We start from the raw sequence: 19,117 nt of genomic DNA, 5'->3' as shown, positions 1-19,117 counted from the left end.
TCCAAAATCTGTCATGTCTCCTCTCCTCCCTCGAAATTATAAGGGGAAATTGTTGGTTTCTGTTGTAAGTTCTACGTTACTAGTAGTAGTAGTCGTTATCACAGGCATGTTTGATGTTTGCCTGACTATATAATCTCCCAGAGCCATGAATTATGGAGAAGATTTGATTCATTTTGTCGTACTTCGTTCAAAAAATGCTTAGTTGCGAGGAACCAAGTGGCCAGGACTGTAAAATTAAACAAGACATTGTGAGACATGTCTGTATTCTGCTTCACGATTTATCATAGTTTAGTTGATCAGGGTTTTAACTCAATGACAATAAAGCTTCAAACTGCAAAATTAATGAAAGCGCAAATGAAAAAGATATCTCTACTAATCTCTGTTGCTATTCTTTGCATCGTTACCACACAAGATCATAGAGATATGAACCAGTAGCACCATGAACCATCAACCATAGATAGAGAAGGGACTCGAAGATCATCAAACACTACCTAGAACCAAGAACAAGAACCAGAACATAACTAACACCAAACTCGACTGAAATTAAAAAAGATAAACCCCGAAGAGTCTTATTTTAACTAGGGAATCAAAACCCTAACTCCTCCAGCTGCCTTCTGAACGGCCACCACCACCACCACCGTAGCCACCACCACCGCTTCCTCTGTCACCTCCATAACCACCACCACCGCCTTCACGACGTTGACCGTAGCCACCACCACCGCCTTCACGACGCTGACCGTAGCCGCCGCCGCCGCCTCCGCCGCCTCCACTTCCGTATCCTCCACCACCACCGCTGCGGAAGCCACCGCCTCCACCGCCGCCGCCACTTCCTCGTGATTGAGCTTCGTTTACAGTGATGTTACGACCGTCAAGGTTCTGTCCGTTCATTCCTTCAATGGCATCTCTCATGGATTGTTCGTCACCGAAAGTGACGAACCCAAAACCCCTGGATCTTCCAGTCTCACGGTCATTGATGATCTAAAAACACACAAACAAACACAAATTAGATACAGAATCACAAGAAAAACATCAAAAAAAGAAAGATCTGAACTAAAATTGATCGATCTACGTCTCTAAAGGGACGAAGATGAACATACCGCTTAAGGTTGATCAATAATAAACACAGATATCATAGAGAAACAGTAACAGTAACATGTAGAGAGAACAAGAAGAAAGATCCTGATCGAACAACCAGAGTCCGATTCGATCTCTGCGAACGTTAATCGCAAGAACGAACCTTAGATTCAATGACCTTCCCAAAAGTACCGAAAGCATTGGTTAGTGATTCGTCAGTGGTAGCCCATGCAAGTCCACCAACGAAACATCTGTATTCAACATCAGCCATTTCTACTGAACAGAGAAAGAAACCCTAGTAATGGAGTAAAGAACTAACGAAGAAGAAAGTAGTGAAAAGAGGGGATAAGAACAAGATCCACCTCTAAAGAAAGCACGATTTTTTTTCTACGCCCGATGTCCTGATTTTATAGTGAAAATGAAGGGTCTAGTCGGCTTAACTAGGGTTAGAAAACGAATCTTTGATATTTTCTTCTCGTACGGGGGTTAAAATTTGTTACTGGGGTTGTTTGGATGCACCCGTTACTTTACTCTTTGGCATATACGGAAGGTTACCCAATACGGAATGCCCTAATGTAACATGAATGTACACCGTTTTTTAATTAGGGTTTTATTTCCTCAAAGGCACCTTGTTGTCGAACTTTTGGTGGGTTTGGTTGCAGAATTCACAATTTCCAGGAATTTGTAATCTAATGGGATTATAAATTTTGGGATTCATGTAAATCCCTCGTATGTTTGGTAACTCAGTTGAGATTCATAGGATTCATAAAAATTTCTTGTGTTAAAGTCCATGTATTGTTTGATATTGCCCTAAGAATCTTAAAATTATATATATACATGGGATTTGGAGTAAAAAAAAAGTGGGTCCATAAATCCCCTCATAAGTTTCCCAGCAAATCTTAGGGGAGAGGGGTCGGACTCCCTATGGAGGATTTGCTGGAAAGTGAATCCCGTTGGAAACGTAATTCCAGGGATTTGGAAAATAAATGTAGCGAGGAAAACGTAATTCCACCAAATCCCCTGAATCCTAAATCTGATCTTTAAAATTCTACATCAAACCAACCATTTTGTTTTGTTTCATTTTCGACACTTTGAAATAACGATTTTGGTCCTGATAAAAGTATAAGTAAAATCTCCCGCCAACTCGACTACACAAGCCAAACATTGCACATCCAAATATTGTGGCATGGTCAGTGGCGGAGCCAGCTTTTAAGTTTAAGGGGGGCTAAAAAAATTTGATAAACTAGGTGGACTAAATTTAGAAATTTGGGGGCTAAATTCTAAAAACTAGAAGACAAAACATAAAAAACTAAAAAAAAAGTAAGGACTAAATATGAATTTTGGAGGGACTAGAGTCAGGGTTAGTCAACACTCGGTTCCTCCTTGGGCATGGTTCTATCATCTCAAAGATGGCAGGAGCCAAGTTGGAGGAGATTACCATGCCATATTAAACTGACTAGTTTTTTCCTATTAACCTACATTGGGCAACCCCATTTCCGATGCGGATAACAAAAACAAAAACTATAATTTAGAAAGTTTTTTTTTAAGGAAAATAGAAGCAAAAAACCTCAAAATTCAATATATTTTCTATAAAATTTACATCAATCAAATTCATTATAATGGAAATACATGAATACATACAAATATTATGTATTATAAGATACAACAAGAGTAGTAGAGCACTAAATACATGCACTCCATTAAGGAGGTTGATGATTGTGGGATGGTGTGAAACTGTTGATTCCACCATTTTTCTTGATGAAGATAAGATGCTCCAAAAAGGAGTAATTTGCACGGTGCATCGAAATTGCAATCACATCCAGCAGCCATGGATCTTCATAAGTATGCAAATCCACACCTTAAAAGTATTTTCTGCTTTGGAAGAATGGTGGAAAAAAAGAAGAATAAAAAAGAAAAGAAAAGAAAAGAAAAATACGGTTATGCAGAGGTTAATTCTTTAAGCCGTGGGGCCTTAAGCGCGTCGTGACACATTGAGGCAAAACCAAAATATTCTATTATATATATATATACTTTGAAGGAAATATGAGGCTATACTTTTTCAGATTATTATAATTGGAAGCGATAGAACAGGTTAATTCAAGTACATCGGATAAATACAACATAAAAGTACAAATGAAAATTATTATAACAACATAAGAATTGTACTATAACAAAAGTACATAATTGTTGATCATAGAAGTAATCGACGTAATCGGAGGGATGGTAGTACTGCATCCACCATTTGGAAACCTCTTCTTCTTCATTAGGAGAAAATCCTTCATAAAAAGGATAATTTGCACTAAACATCATTATAATAACTAATTCCAGTAGTCATTGATCTTGCTTGATTGAATCTTAATTATCGTCATACCAAAATTGATTGTCTTCGAAGATATACTTGAATATATCATTGGATTCCAATTGGGACGCCTGAAGGCTATAGAAAATCACACTAATGGCGCATATAAATACAACTGCATGACACGAAATAGCCACGAGATATCACCAGTGAAAAAAACAACCTAAAATCACAAATAAAATCAGACTAAGAAACTGCTTTGCTAATTATGACGCTAACTATAAGATAGACAGTTTTCTTTTTCACAGGATAGGTACAGCTATCTAAAAAGGTGTTGGGGCGCAAATTGTTGCTAGGCTCCCAACACTACAAATCAATCATGTGTAATACTGTTTTTCGGTTTAAATAATCATAATAAAAGTAATATAAACAAATAATGTGATTTTTTAATTGAAAACATGAAAAACTAATTACAAAATCCAAATCTACTCGAAAATTTTGATATCTCATATCCGAAAAGATTTGGATTTGAAGATGAAGAAATATAAAATAAGAAAGTTTTTGGATATTTTCCTGGAAAAAACAGTTATGCAGAGAGGAAGGAGAGAGACTGGTCAAGTGCAAGGAATTTACAATTTTCTACATTGAGAGACAACAATTTCTCTTCATACAAACTAGGGGATTAAATGTGATCCACCGGGTGAGCTAGATACATAACATACAATAAAATTAAGATTTTTTACATAGTTCTGACAGTTTTTTGGGGGTGAAGGAACAAGCTTTGTCGGTTGGCTTCTGAACCGAATGCCTTTGTAGTGGTTTCCTTCAATAAAATTGTGCCTCTTTAATTGAAATAGATTAGTATGATGTTATATTTTTAACTAAATTAGACTGATCTGAAAACAGGTTGGAAATCAGAAAAACTTGGCATAGTCCTTACTGCGTAGTTTGAAGAGGCATTTTCCTCGCACTAGTTGCCATTAATAGAGTTGGCTGCCTCTTGAATGTTTTTAACTGTCTTTCCTTGTAATAGTTGCATTCGACAGAGTTGCACCTATTGACTGAAATTAAGTGGTTTGATGTTAAATTTCTAACTAAATTAAACTGATCAAGATCCAGGTTAGAAATCAGAAAAAAAATGGACATACGTCCTTATCAGTAGCTTGACGATTATTTTTTCCAAACCATCTGCATATTTTCCAAGATATTTGCAGACTGTTCCCTTTCAGTCTCGCTTTTGGTAAAAATGAGATCGAAAGTTCAAACACCAGTATAAAAAATTGGTATACTGAGAGTTTTAAGAACCTTTGTGCAAGGTATACTCACGATTAAAGACATGATGAAATTCCCTTTCAGTTTTAAGAACCTTTGTGCAATCAGTTTTTGTATGAACTTTCGATTTTTGTTTTAGTTTTTGTCATTAAAATTAGCTTTAGGTTAAACTGAGAGTTTAGTTGCCTACTTTGGACCAGCTTCCCTTGCAATGGTTGCCTTTGCTAGATTTGCACCACTTGAATTGAAATAGACTGGTTTGATGTTATATTTCTAACTGAATTAGAGTGATATAGATTTGGTTCAAAAATCAGAAAAACTTGGCATACATGCTTATCATGTAGTTTCCTCGCATATTTTGGCTAGACATATGCATTCTTATTTGCCTTTAGTGTACATAATTTTATTTTAGAGTTTTGTACAAACTTTTGATTTTTGTTTTACTTTTTATCACATAAATTAGTTATTGGTTAAAAATTGAAAGCTTTATCAGATTGTCTCTTGTTTAAAAATGATATTATTTACATTATTTAGTTTAATAATTAAGGAGATATAATTTTAACATTTCGGGTATGGGTATATGCAGTAAACAAACTTCACGTCCTTAAAGGTCCTAAAGCATAATCCGTTTTTTTCATTTTTTAAATTAGTGGTTGTAGTACGTCTTCTTTCTCTATTATCTTGATTTGAATTACTTTTTTATCGAAGAATTGAATAATTTTGTGTTATTTATGGAGATTTAACTTTTATTAGTTAGAGCTTATTTGGTCCCGGCCATTGTCGGAGTCAACATGGTGAAAAAGGTAAACTGAGGGATTAAAGTTAGAGAAGTCCCGACATAAATTCTCCCCAACCAAATATGTCACATAATAAAATAGATTGAGATGATTAATTGAATATCTAGTGTCATGTTGAGAGTAAAGATCCAATGTTAGCCAAGAAAAAGAAGCATCCTACGATTTGGAGAGTTTTTAGACGTATTATATGGTAAGAGATAAAAATCCAGGCGTCACATTAGGGGTTAATAAAAATGTCATCAACCACAGTTCAAGGAATGCAAGACTTAATTTTTTATTCAATAAAAGAAGATGTATCTCCAAACCACAAATACTGAAACACTTAACATTCATAAAATCATAATTAGAAAAATATTTAGATTTCAGAAGAGAACCTAATAAATAATCGACAATTTTTAACAAGTTCTAGCAAGCATAACCAAGTTGTTAATTTTGACTTTCCTAAAGCCAACCCTTATTATGTTTTTGTACACCCATTATCTCAGTCATCTAGGACAAGTGATTTTCCCGACACCAAAATTTTACAAGGCCAAAATTCGTTTTTCTACACAAACCTTTATGGTACGAGAAAACATGACATATTGTAAGGAGGAGTAGCGTAACCAACATTTTTGACTAAGGGTCTACTTCTTGCTTGCAATGAATAACTACCTAATTTGCAATCTTTGCTTTTGTAGTTTTTTCTTAGATCTTGTGTCTGAATACATACAATGTTACTTAGACTTGATTTAATTATGTGAAATGTGCGCAATTAAAGGAAAATATATAATTTATCAAAGTTTATCTCATGACGCAAAGATCTACAATATTTATTGAGATATTCCTTAACGTTGAAGTTGATATCATCCTTGGGAAAAGATGGTTGCAGTTAGGGTTTGACGGGTAACATGTTGTTGTTTGAGTATATTTTTGCCTATTCTTTTGCATGTTTGGGGTGAAACCAGGGATTGCATGCTTTGTTTGACTAATTTATGTTTTAAAGTTTGAATCAATGACTTCTTGAATAGTTTCGTTGTTACGTGTTCAGTTAAGCATGATGCCCTTGCCACGTTTATGTTTATGAGTGTTGATTTTTCTTTTGATCCAGATATAAGACAAATAAGTTTAGCGTAATGAAAGTTTATATTTTTTATATATGTCAATGAATTAATATAATATAAAATAAAATAAAACTGTAGAAATGATCGACAAAATTCCTCTCTTCACTGGTGTCACCGTAATACAGTGGTCAAGTCATTGGATGATGATACCAATGACCCGAGTTCAAAACTCTCCAACACCAAATTTTTGACCGATCAAAAACATAAATAAAAATGTTTCCCTTCAAGTTATAAATTCTTTGGCAATTAAAATGTCTCCTTTCAAGTTTCTAAGTTCTTTGGCAATTAAACTTACACTAGCATGCTCACGATACTCGTGTGTATCACTTTCCAAGGTTATCCTATATTCCTCCTATTCCAGGATTAGTCTCATCCAAGGTTTAAAAAACAGGTCACGACTCGGATCACAGCCATTGGGCGTGACTGTTATAACGCGTTTTGACTGGTGTGAGCACGTTTTGGGCAAAAAACGCGTTATTTAAGGAAAAGACGTATTTTTTATACGTTATTCTAAAATAACGGGCGTTATAACGGTTAAATAGAAAATAAAAAAGAATTATGGTTTGAAATTCCTATATAACGGTTAAAACGTGCGTGAAAACAATTATAACGGGTCTAATAACTTTATTATAATGTTTTTTATATATTATTATTTTATTCTTTTATTTTAAATATATTAATTATACTCCTAATTTTTTAGTCTTTAATTTAAAATATAAAAAATTAATTTTTATATATTAGGCATTGCAATTCAAAAAGGTGTTGGAGCCCAGCTTGTTGCTAGGCAACCAAGAGTTATGTTTAAATTTCTATTATTCTTTAATATTCAAAAAAAAGTTGTAAAAAAATATTTTGATATTCTTTTTTCTTAGAAAACTGTTATAACTGATGTGAAAACGAGATAAATGGTCTAAAAAACTTGCGTTAAAATGTTATTTAGAAGGAAAAAGCATAAAATTCAATTTTAGAAAAACAATTATAATATGTGTGGAAACGATTATAACGGGTCTAAATAACACCGTTATTTTCTATTTATCGTTAATATATAGACACGGATGTCATTGACCCTCACAGACACACCACATAGACGTTACCGTTTTAACGGCGGGTTTTCCGGTTTGAAAAACGGCCGTTTTTCAAACCATGTTCTGAACCAGAGTACAAGGAAAGTAACTGAGGAAAACCAGCGCAAGTAAATCAAAGTAAGTAAATCGTACTGCAAGAAAAGATCAACCTGGGTCTTTAATATTCTGTAATCTTTGCCCACTATTTTCTTCTGCCAGTTGATTCCCCAGAGGCCCCACGTCCGTATTAATCTGTCCAAAGGCGGAGAGAGGACTCAATACCGTCCTCCCCAGAAGTGTACATATCATGTCGTCTCTGCAGTTTAATACAATAATCCAACGGTCTCAAATTAACGAAGACAACACAAAAAAGTCTACACCCCAAGGACCACTCTTCCAGATTCAAAAATATCTTTCTTTCTTAAAGTTAACCCAAAACAGGCTCCTATAATATCCGTCAAGAGAAGAAATATCTAAGGTCAGAATTACGAATTTGTACATCTGCTTTGATGTTATTTACAATCTTGACTGAGGCGCCAAAAGTAAATCTCGAGCGTCGCGTATGCGGGACCAGTTTTTTGTGATTGATTATGAGCAGGTGGGACCCGGAAAGATATTTTGAGAATATTTTTCTGGTACATCACGTGGATCTGCAGTTTTTGTATTTTTGGACAGATAAAGTTAATGGTTTTTATTGTGCCGATAGGCCGTCCGGTTTTGTTGCTTCCCTTTAGATATGTTTATTCTTTGGGAAGAGAAGATAGATTCCGATGATTTTTAAATTCACAATCACAACTAATTTGTCCACTATCCACCCATTCATGTGCATGATTTTTAAGAATACTTTGATGTTGATTTGATCCAAGCCATTCGTGAATGATGCGCACGTGAGTGATTTTGGCGATAAAATCGTCTCAAAGGAAGAAACGAAAAAGTTTAGCTTTCCTCGTGATGGAAAAATTACCCATGACTCATAGGGAGCAGTGTGGGATTTTTTTTTTTTTTTTTGTTTGTTTGAAGCGTAAAAGTGTTTATTCAGAAAAACTCATGTCAGAACACGAGAAGAGTCTACAAATATTAAATTCGAAATTACAGAAGGGGACAAAGAATCTCAGGAATTTGGAATTCTCAGGAATTTGAAATTATATCAACTCTAGCCATATTAACTAGAGCATCAACTACTTTATTTCTTTCCTTAGGAACATAAGATAGCTTCCAGGAACTAAAACTTGTTTAATCTCTAGGATAGTGTAATGGAGTCTCCAATCAACAGTGCTTCTCTCGTTGTTAACAACATCTACAACGACTTTCGCATCCATCTACAAAAAAACTCTTTCTAGCTTCAGGTTTTTGGCCCACTACACTGCAATCCACAAGCCGATACACTCTACCCGCTCTGCACTCCAAACTTCATTCAAGTAGACGCACCTTGCAGCCTGTTGTGCACCTGCAGTATGGGAAATTTGTTTTTCCATCTGTCCTGTAAATAAAATTCATAAGTTATAAAGGGAGATATAACAATCTTTCAAGAGAATACCAATCTATAAATCCAATGGTCAGGATTTTTTTGTTTTATATGAAATGGTATTGGTATCTCCGGTAGAGATTCGGTATCTCCTTTATAAATCCAGAAAAAAGACAACCGATTGTACGAGCAGTATCATCGATTGCTCTTCAAATAACAATCGTATTCAACTTGATAAATTATGAAAGCAATGGCTTTTAGGGCAATTTTATTTGTGGAGCAAACAAATCTTTAATTCGTTCATTTCGATTTTATTATGGGACAACAAGAAAATGGCTTGGCAAATGGGCAAATTTGGCAGTCTGTCTACTGCGAGTCTTGATCAGCCACGCGTTTCTTGTCAAATCACGCGGATCTTCAACACCTGCCAGCGGCCTGCCTTAATCCGCACGGGTAAATCCGCTGGCGACTCAACATAATCTGCACGACCCTTCTCTGCCCGCCAACGAACAAATCTTAACGACTACAAATTCATTCATCCAACGGTTCTTTTTGGTTTCCCATAAATGCTACTCATTTCAACTCTTTTCAAAATTCACACCTTCACCTTTAAATCTCACTCAAAATAATCTAAAAATACCTCCCAGAGTGTCTTCCAGAGTTCGTGGTCGAAAATACACTCTAGAAGAAGATTATCTATTTGTGGAGCTTATACTTTTCAAACAAACGATATTATCAACGATATGAAGCCGTGTCGATTCATACTTTTGGGGAGAAAGTTTTGAGAATGTTCGTCGCAGAAACATGGATCTTGTTTAATCGTGAGGTTGAAGGATGTCACGTCGTTTTAATATAATTAGTCCGGGAATATTGCAATTTCTACGTCTACTAGTGCACAATCACCGTAATATATTGAACGGTGAAGGTGTAGATGAAGTGGAACCAAGAACACTAGCAATGTGGGAAGTATCTCACGACAGACCTTTTTCCTTCGAAGCTTGTTTTAACATTCTTAGAGAGATCAACAAATTCAACCCCTTCATCTCCTAGATGCTCCACCACCCGAAAATTGAATGAGGAAATTAATTGACGGTTATGTAGTAGTTGCTTTAATCTTATGTATTTGCTTTAATCTACTATAGTTACTTTAATCCAATGTAGTATGCTTTTAATATTAGAAATCATCAACTTAGTTATAATATTGATGGTGCAAAAGTGCAAAAAAAATTCATTTATTAATAATTACATAAACGTAACATAACACAAAATATAAAAATATAGTGAATCAATTGGTTTTTACACTTTAATCAGTCCACTCCACCAAGAAACACCTAAGACATTTTCATAAGTGCTTTTCGTATGTTTTTTTCTTATGTAAAAGTGTAGAAATGCATAAAAGTCCTGCAACCGGGCTTTGAGCATCCACTGATTCTCTAAGGACAATGTTTGGACTCGTGATCTTCATCTTCAACGTGCTCGCAGTGTACTAAATTCTTCTTCAATTTGGATGTAAGTTTGAAGTTTCTGCACAGTGTTGCAAACTTTTATTCTTTCTATTTAACCTTCACAATATCGTCTAGCATATGCAGTTCCTCTAGACAGTTCGGATCTTGACATTACAAATACCTGATCTTGTCCGGTCGTGATTCAATGATCATTTTGATGCTTGAACAACCTTCATGTGCACACTTTGAATACATCCAAGGGAATTGCATCGGACCTTGGTTATCCATGAAAAAATAACGGATACACTTTTTTGCTTCGACACATAATATTTGCTTCCCTTTGCTTTTAGAAAACATGGTGGATGGTGTTGGCTGAGAATAATTTATGTTGGTTGGTTGAGAATGAAAATTATGGTGGTATTGATAAGATTAAATAGAGCCGTTATTTTATAGCCATCGGTAATTCATGTAGGGCGGAATAAGTGAAACCGCGCGGTTCTACTTTGACCGCCAACATATACATAACCAACGACTCTAATTTCTTAACCTACAAATTCAACTCATTCCATCTCCAAATTCACACCTTCAATATTATTTTCTCTTTCTAAAACTCTTAATCTCTCAATCTATAGAAATATGTTTGCTAGGATTCATGGTCCTAAATTTACTCAAGAAGAAGATTTAGCTATTTGTAAAGCCTACGTTTAGCATACTATAAAAAATGTTATGCGCGATGAAGATATGTCGATCACGTCTTTTTGGAACAAAATTTTCACAATGTTCGTTTCAGAAATGAGGAACCCCAGAAACCGAGATGCTGGTGGTTTGTATGATCGTTTTAAATTGATTAATCATGCAGTCACCCAATTCCTTGATCGGGTAACGGAAATTGATCGAGAAAAATTTAACGATATAACTGAAGCTGAATTGATCCAAATAGCTATGAAATGACGAAGGCACCAAGTACACCACAATATTTTCGATATCAACCTATAATCCAATATACCTTGCGTGATCTACTATAGACAAAAACTGTCAAGAAGATAATAATCACAAGCTATACACTTGGTATATCGTTTCTAATTCAAAACTTGAACCTTAAACTCAACCCAAGTGTTTCAGATTAACGCACAAGTGGTTACTTTAATTGTAGCTTAAATTAAATATAATGCAGAAAATAAAGTAAAAGCATACAACATGATTTTGCAAACGAGGAAACCATAAATGCAGAAAAACCCCGGGACCTAGTTCAGTTTTGAATACTCTCAGAATTCAGCTGTTATACAAAGACACTACCAACTTCGTATAATTGAAACCAAGTAAACAACCCCTAGTTACCCACTTTCCTCAGTTTCATGTGCCTACAACCAATCTAGCCGACGCACCTGAATCCTAAGATAGAGTCCACTATCTTAAGTTGCTTCAGCCTGTCTGAAGACTTTAAGCACTCAACCCTTTCGATCGTCTTCCAAACAATAAATGACTAATCTATTTGGTAACCACTTTCTTATCTCAGGAAATCAACCAGAGGTATGTATGTTGAATGTGGTAAAGGTTTTTATGTTTAAAATCAATTAAACTCCTTTGTCGGGTTTTAGATCTTCCAAGATCTGAATTAAACAAGTTAACCAGATCGAGTAAAACAGAACTACCAGATTCGGATACTGAAGAGTACCACCAAATGATAACTTGTCGATCTAAATACGACTAGTAATAACAAGTCTATCAAAAGATAAACTAGATCTAGTCAGATCCTAGTCGATCAAGTTTGTGTACGAAGAAACTCACAAAGATGCAAAACCAATAACAAAAAATCTTCTTGTCTTAAATCTTCAATAGTATTCTGTACCTGCACAATAACAAACTTGATTTCTGGCTTATGATTGATCACGCACAGAATGGAGACTTTTAATAATGGATGGTCATAAGTCAATGTTAAACTCTTGATCTAGTTTGAGTGACCTTATTCATAAGAGATGGATCTCAAGAATAATCAAATTAGGTGCAAATCAAGAGATAACCACTGCTATTAATCAAATCAATAATCGAAAACTAAAATAACAATGCAATTCTAGTTTCAACGGTAAAAGTAGACGCTTCTTGATCCCAAAGAAGTCTTTAAACTAGCGGACGTAAGAGATATCACCTAATTAAGTTACTCTCTTCTCCAAGATAATATTACGAGAACACTATTAGTCGGCTACACCAGAAACAATAAAGATGAAGTTTGCCTGGCTCAGGGTAAGTTTGTAAGAAGAACAAACTTCACTATTTATATACCAACAATGTACACCAAGAAATTTCCATAACCGAAGATATTCATAGATATGCAATAAAGCACCTAAATTCGGTTTTGTCTAATTCCAACAAATATCCAACTGCATAACCAAGATCTTTATGGGAAACTCAATATTAGCAAACACTTAACTAATATATCTTTTTAGAGATATGTTTTGATCGCTGGTAAAACAAAGTATATTATTTCTAAAATCTCAAAAAATTCTCTACTATTTCGATTTGGGATCCCACCTTGAGTATCAAGGAATATATTTGAACAATAAAGAAATGAGATTGCAGCACGTGTTCAAATTACTCATTATGTCGATATCTCGAACTTTCCAATTTTGAAAACATAACACAAACCTAAAGTGTAGTGACTTGAAAAAAAAACAGTTTTTTGTGACCATTTTTACAATGACTCCTAAAATAAGTTAGGATTGGTTCTACCTTGACTCCGAATATAGGTAGGGATTGGTTCTACCTTGACTCCCAATATAAGCTGGGATCGGTTTTACCTTGATTCCCTATATAGGTTAGCATCGGTCTAACCTTAAGATCTTCAATGAAAACCGGACCATCAATCCTCTTAATTTCCTTTCGAATACGAAACAATTTTGTTGATAGATGAGTTCCAGTCTCCACATACCTTTTTTTGATGAAGTTCCACTAGCTCCCCTTAGTAGTTCTTCGTCTTCAATCGATGAACGCCGTGAAGTCTAATACTCAACTACACTTTCTATCCTAATTCGAGACTTAGCTATAAGTAGACTATAAATCAAGAATTACAGTTTTGAAAACTAAACTTGACAAACAAGATGAGATAGCAATGGTTGCGAGTTCGACCGAGCAGTGCTCTAACAATCTTCCCTTTTGTCAATTTTAGTGACAAAACTATCAATACATATGGATTACTAAATAAAACTTTGTAGCTTATCATCCAAATGCTTGACTTCCTTGGTTCTTCAACATCCCTTGAATTCTTCATCACTCCACGTACTCCAGTGATTCTGAACGTGTTCAACTCAGCATCATAGTTGTTGAAGATCCGTAGCCAAACAATAAAAAAACTGTTGTTCTTAATTATTGTTATTGTTAGAGCACTGCTCGGTCGAACTCGCAAGCGTTGCTATCTCAAGCTTGTTGTCAAGTTTAGTTGCCAAAACTATAAGTCTTGATTTCTAGTCTACTTATAGCTAAGTCTCGGATTAGGATAGAAAGTGTAGTTGAGCATTATACTTCACGACGTTCATCGATTGAAGACGAAAACTACTAAGGGGAGCTTGTGGAACTTCATCAACAAAAGATATGTGGAGACTTGAACTCATCTATCATTCAAAAGTTTATCTACTCTATCTCCTGTTTGATATTTCGAGTTGAGTTTAACCCGCTTACATATTTCTCGAAATATGTGTTAGTAAGCTTTCACTTTAACCAAGTTCATCTTATATTCTTGACGAAAGTCAAAAGATAATCATGTGAAAATCGCCTGGTAACATCTTACATGATTTATGTGAGACATTCATTTGATGTAGACTCGAAATATTTACTTGAAAATTGCTTTGAAGCTAATAGCATGTGCGAGACATCTATTGTCGTCTTCTAAGAATGTTTCAATGATTTAAATGAGAATTTAGAACAATGAACCATGATTGGATATAGCAAAATATGCGTACTTGTATGCTAAACTGTTCCATGATATTCCAAGTCCGAGAACCATAGTATGCATACCCGTATGCGTACTGGCTGGTTAATGAAAGTCCGAGATCTTAGTTGCATACCGGTATGCGTACTGGCGTGAGTTTCAAGTTTAGAAAATTCAACTGAGTTTGGAAGGTATGCGTACCTATTTGCATACCGGCGAACCCAAACTTTGTCCGGCCACTTAGGTATGCGTACCCGTTTGCATACTTGAGTAGGTTATGTTCTAAAATCGGTTTGTTCATGAATTAATACATTTATATAATAAGGAATGCAATATTTTGCAAACCGTGGCTATAATGTTCATGAATTGATCCCAGTGAATCAAAATCGATTTTGCTTCTATTGTGTCTTGTATACTTCTATGAGAATATAAACAATTGAACAACTCTAGTTATGGTTAAGATGAACAAGGTTGATATGAAAGTGTTCATATGGCTAACTTCGGCTAACTATTGTTGAGCCAACAAGGTGCACACGTTTAGGTACGGTTATTCATATCTAAATGAAGTCACTTTTCATTTGTGTGTAACAAGCTAAGTTCGATCTAACAGTTGAAAGATATTAGCTTGAGTCTAATCAGGTTTTGATCTAACGGTGAATATTGAATGCTTTTTTACCAAGGTAACATTGATTACAAACCCTGATTTGAAGACTATATAAGGGAGAACTCTAGCAACTGGGAAACTTAATGTTAGAGCATTGCTCGGTCGAACTCGCATGCGTTGCTATCTCAAGCATGTTTGTCAATGTTAGTGATCGAAACTATAAGTCTTGATTTCTAGCCTACATAGCTAAAGGCCTCGGACTAGGATAGAAAGTGTAGTTGAGCTCAAGACTCCATGGAAATCATCATACAAGACGAAGGACTACTCAAAGAACTGGTGGATCTTCATCGACTAAAAGGTATGTGGAGACTTGAACTTATCTGTCACTCAAAAGTTTTTCTATTCTATCTCATACTCTTGAGACAAAAGTCGTTTTGATATATAGACTTTCATTATACGCATTTGTTATTTCGAGCCGAGTTTAACTCGCCTATCTATTTCTCGAAATATGTGTTGGTAAGCTTTCGCTTTAGACAAATTCATCTTTACCTAGTGACGAACGTCATGTTATGTTTCAATCACTTTGGAAATTGCTCTGACGAAAAATGGTCTGTGAATAACGGCTATATAACGTCCTCTGAGAATTTTTCAATGATTGAAATGAGAGTTTAGATTACATAACCATTGGTAGGATATAAGCATTGTTGTGGAAACACATATATGTATAAGTCCTTATTCCTTGAACCAAAGTTTGCGAACTTTGTTGATCAAGAGAAACGGAATGTGGCGTGAGCCAAGTCCGCGAACTGGCGGAAATTCTCGACCCGAGAATTTCTGCTGGAGTTTGTGAACTCCTTCCGTGAGCTTAAGTCCGCGAACCCAGTCCGCAAACTTGAGCAGGTTATATCTAAAACCGGTTGTTCTCGAACTCATGTTTATATAAACTAAGGAATACTTTTGCAAACCGTGGCTATAAAGTTCATGAGCCGATTCGAGTGAATCAAACCATTTTTGCTTTGATTGTGTCTTGTGTAGTTACATAAGATCTAAGCAATTGAACAACTCTCTAACTAGTTCATTTGAGTCATTTGAACTAGTTATGGTGAAGAAGAATATGGTGGATATGAAAGTGAACATATGGCTAACCATTTGGTTAACTATTGTTGAACCAACAAATGTTAATGTTTGGGAACGGTTCGTAAACCCAAAATTGGAAATTTCATTTGTGTGTAACAATATAAGTTTTCGATCCAAAAGTTCAGATATATTAGATTGAATCTAATCAGGTTTTCATCTAACGGTGAATATTGAATGCTTTGTTACCAAGCTAACATTGATTGCAAACCCTTATTTGAAAGACTATATAAAGGATAACTCTAGAAACTGGGAAACCTAATCCCCACACCTTACGTGTGATACTAGTTGCATAGCTAGAGTCGATTCTCCTTTAACCTTTGGTTTCTTCTTCTAAAACCAGGTTAACGACTTAAAGATTTCATTGGGATTGTGAAGCTAGACCGATACTACTTTTCTTGTAGTTGTGTGATTTGATCTTGCATCTTCTATCGTTACGAGTACGATTGTAATAATTGGCTCGAGATTTATATCTCCAATAGGCAAGATAGAAAATTAATCACAAACATTTCGTCTCATCGTTTGTGATTCCACAATATATTTTTTTCGCTGCGTCGATTAGGATTATTGTGAGGTGATTGATAATAATAGGCTGTTCTTCGGGAATATAAGTCTGGTTTATCAATTGATTCCTGTTCACCTTGATTTATCAAAAGACGGAACAAAACTCACAGGTATATTCGTGGGAGAAGGATTTATCTATCACCGTAGACTTTTCTGTGTGATACAGATTTGTTTATTAAAGTCTCCGACTTTGGGTCATAGCAACTCTTAGTTGTGGGTGAGATCAGCTAAGGGAATCAAGTACGTAGCATCCTGCTGGGATCAGAGGCGCAGGAGCATAATTGTACCTTGGATCAGTGTGAGATTGATTGGGGTTCAACTACAATCCAGACCGAAGTTAGTTTGGAGTAGGCTAGTGTCTGTAGCGGCTTAATACAATGTGTGTTCAATCTGTACTAGGTCCCGGGGTTTTTCTGCATTTGCGGTTTCCTCGTTAACAAAATTCTGGTGTCTGTGTTATTTCTTTTCCGCATTATATTTTGTTATATAATTGAAATATCACAGGTTGTGCGTTGTTCAATCAATTAGAATATCTGACCTTTTGGTTGTTGATTTAAATTGATTAACACTTGGATATTGGTCTTTGGTACTATCCAAGTAATCTCTCTAGTATTTGATAAAGACTCGCAGAATTCTATTTGCTTGAGTATATATCAAATCGAGAGATTGAGATATAAACTCTTTGATATACTCTTTATCTAGATTGAGCCTGACTGTCTAGTTGATTCTCTAGAAAGTATATTGGAGTTTGTCCATACAGATTGTTAAGCGAAATATTGGGTGTGGTTGTTGTACCCCCACTTTTTCACTTAATCCCCACACCTCCTGTGTAATATTAGTTGCGACTAGAGTCGATTCTCCTTTAACCTTAGGTTTTTCCAATACCCAGTATGTTAACGACTTAAAGACTTCATTGGGATTGTGAAGCCAGACCCAACTATTTTATCTGTAGTTGCGTGTTCTGATCTTGTTGTATTCTATCGTGATTGAGTACTATCTTCTTTAAGATTTGCTCGAGATTTAATCTCCGATGGGCAATATAAAAATTAGTCACAAACATCTTCGTCTCATCGTTTGTGATTCCACAATATCTTATTTCGCTACCATACGATTAAGATTATTGTGAGGTGATTGATATTACTAGGCTGTTATTCGGGAATATATGTCTGGTGTATCAATTGGTTCCTGTTCACCTTGATTTATCAAAAGACGGAACAAAACTCATAGGTATATATGTGGGAGATATATTTATCTATTCAATAGTCATTTTTGTATGAGACAGATTGGTTTATCAAGTCTTCGACTTTGGGTCATAACAACTCTTAGTTGTGGGTGAGACCATCTAAGGGAATCAAGCGCATAATCCGGCGTGGTTCAAGAGGCGTAAGGAACGCGACTGTACCTTAATCAGTGTGAGATTGGTTAGGGCTCAACTACATTCTAGTCTGAAGTTAGAAGTTAACTTGGGGTAGGCTATTGTCTGTAGCGGCTTAATACAACGTGGTGTTCAAATATGGACTAGGTTCCGGGGTTTTTCTGCATTTGTCGTTTCCTCGTAAACAAAACTTCTGGTGTCTGTGTTATTTCTTTTCCGCATTATATTTTCTATATAATTGAAATATTACAGGTTGTGCATAAGTTCAATCAATTGTGAATCCAACCTTCGGTTGTTGATTAAATTGATTGACGCTTGGATATTGGTTTTTGATACCGTCCAAGTTATTTCTTATATTCAACCGGGCTCGCAAATTCCTATTTGTTTGATTGCAGATTGAATTAAGAAATTGAGATGTAACTCTTGGATATACTTTTTTTAAGATTGAGTGTGACTGTCTAGTTTATTCTCTTGAAAGTATATTGGAATTAGTCCATACATACTTCTAAGCGAAATATTGGGCGTGGTTGTTAGACCCCCGCTTTTTCAATTGGTATCAGAGCAGGCAAACACGTTTAAGACCTCATAAGTCTGTGTTTGTAGCGATCTGACTCTATGGACCGAAGTGCTATCTCTATAAACGTACCGCCAGTCTTCGATGTCTCGAATTACTTATGGTGGAAAATTGCTATGTGTTCCTTTCTTCAAGCGCGTGATTTTCAATCATGGGTTTATGTTGTTAATGGCTATAATCATTCGGTTGTTACAGAAGGCGGTGTAACTGTTCCAAAGGATATCAGTGATTATGATGTTGTCGAGATTCTTGCTGCAAAGCAAAATTCTGGCGGGTTGAAAGCAATCATCCATGCCATTACCCCAGATCTTCAGTACCATGTGACTACGTGCACTCGGTCTAAAAATGCATGGGATATCTTAGAAACCGTATTTGAAGGGAATACTTGTGAAAAAGAAGCTAGGCTTCAAAACCTAAATTTTGATTGG

The 19,117-nt window shown here is 35.5% G+C and overlaps 1 protein-coding gene across 1 annotated transcript; it reads right to left on the bottom strand.

Annotated features, from left to right (window-relative positions):
* Positions 1 to 343: 343 nt before the first annotated feature.
* Positions 344 to 1,465, bottom strand: LOC113287943 (glycine-rich RNA-binding protein-like). The gene is made up of 2 exons (XM_026536835.1): positions 1,238 to 1,465; positions 344 to 978 (listed from the first exon to the last, which is right to left on the bottom strand). The coding sequence occupies exons 1-2, from the start codon at positions 1,343 to 1,345 to the stop codon at positions 595 to 597; spliced, it is 492 nt and encodes a 163-aa protein (XP_026392620.1). The 5' UTR covers positions 1,346 to 1,465; the 3' UTR covers positions 344 to 594.
* Between the last annotated feature and the right edge of the window lie 17,652 nt (positions 1,466 to 19,117).

The sequence above is a fragment of the Papaver somniferum genome, chromosome 1 (genome assembly GCF_003573695.1).
Source record: "Papaver somniferum cultivar HN1 chromosome 1, ASM357369v1, whole genome shotgun sequence".
Classification (NCBI taxonomy): domain Eukaryota; kingdom Viridiplantae; phylum Streptophyta; class Magnoliopsida; order Ranunculales; family Papaveraceae; genus Papaver; species Papaver somniferum.
The sequence above is the reverse complement of the archived record's forward strand: the minus strand, read 5'-3'. Positions and strand labels throughout refer to the sequence as shown.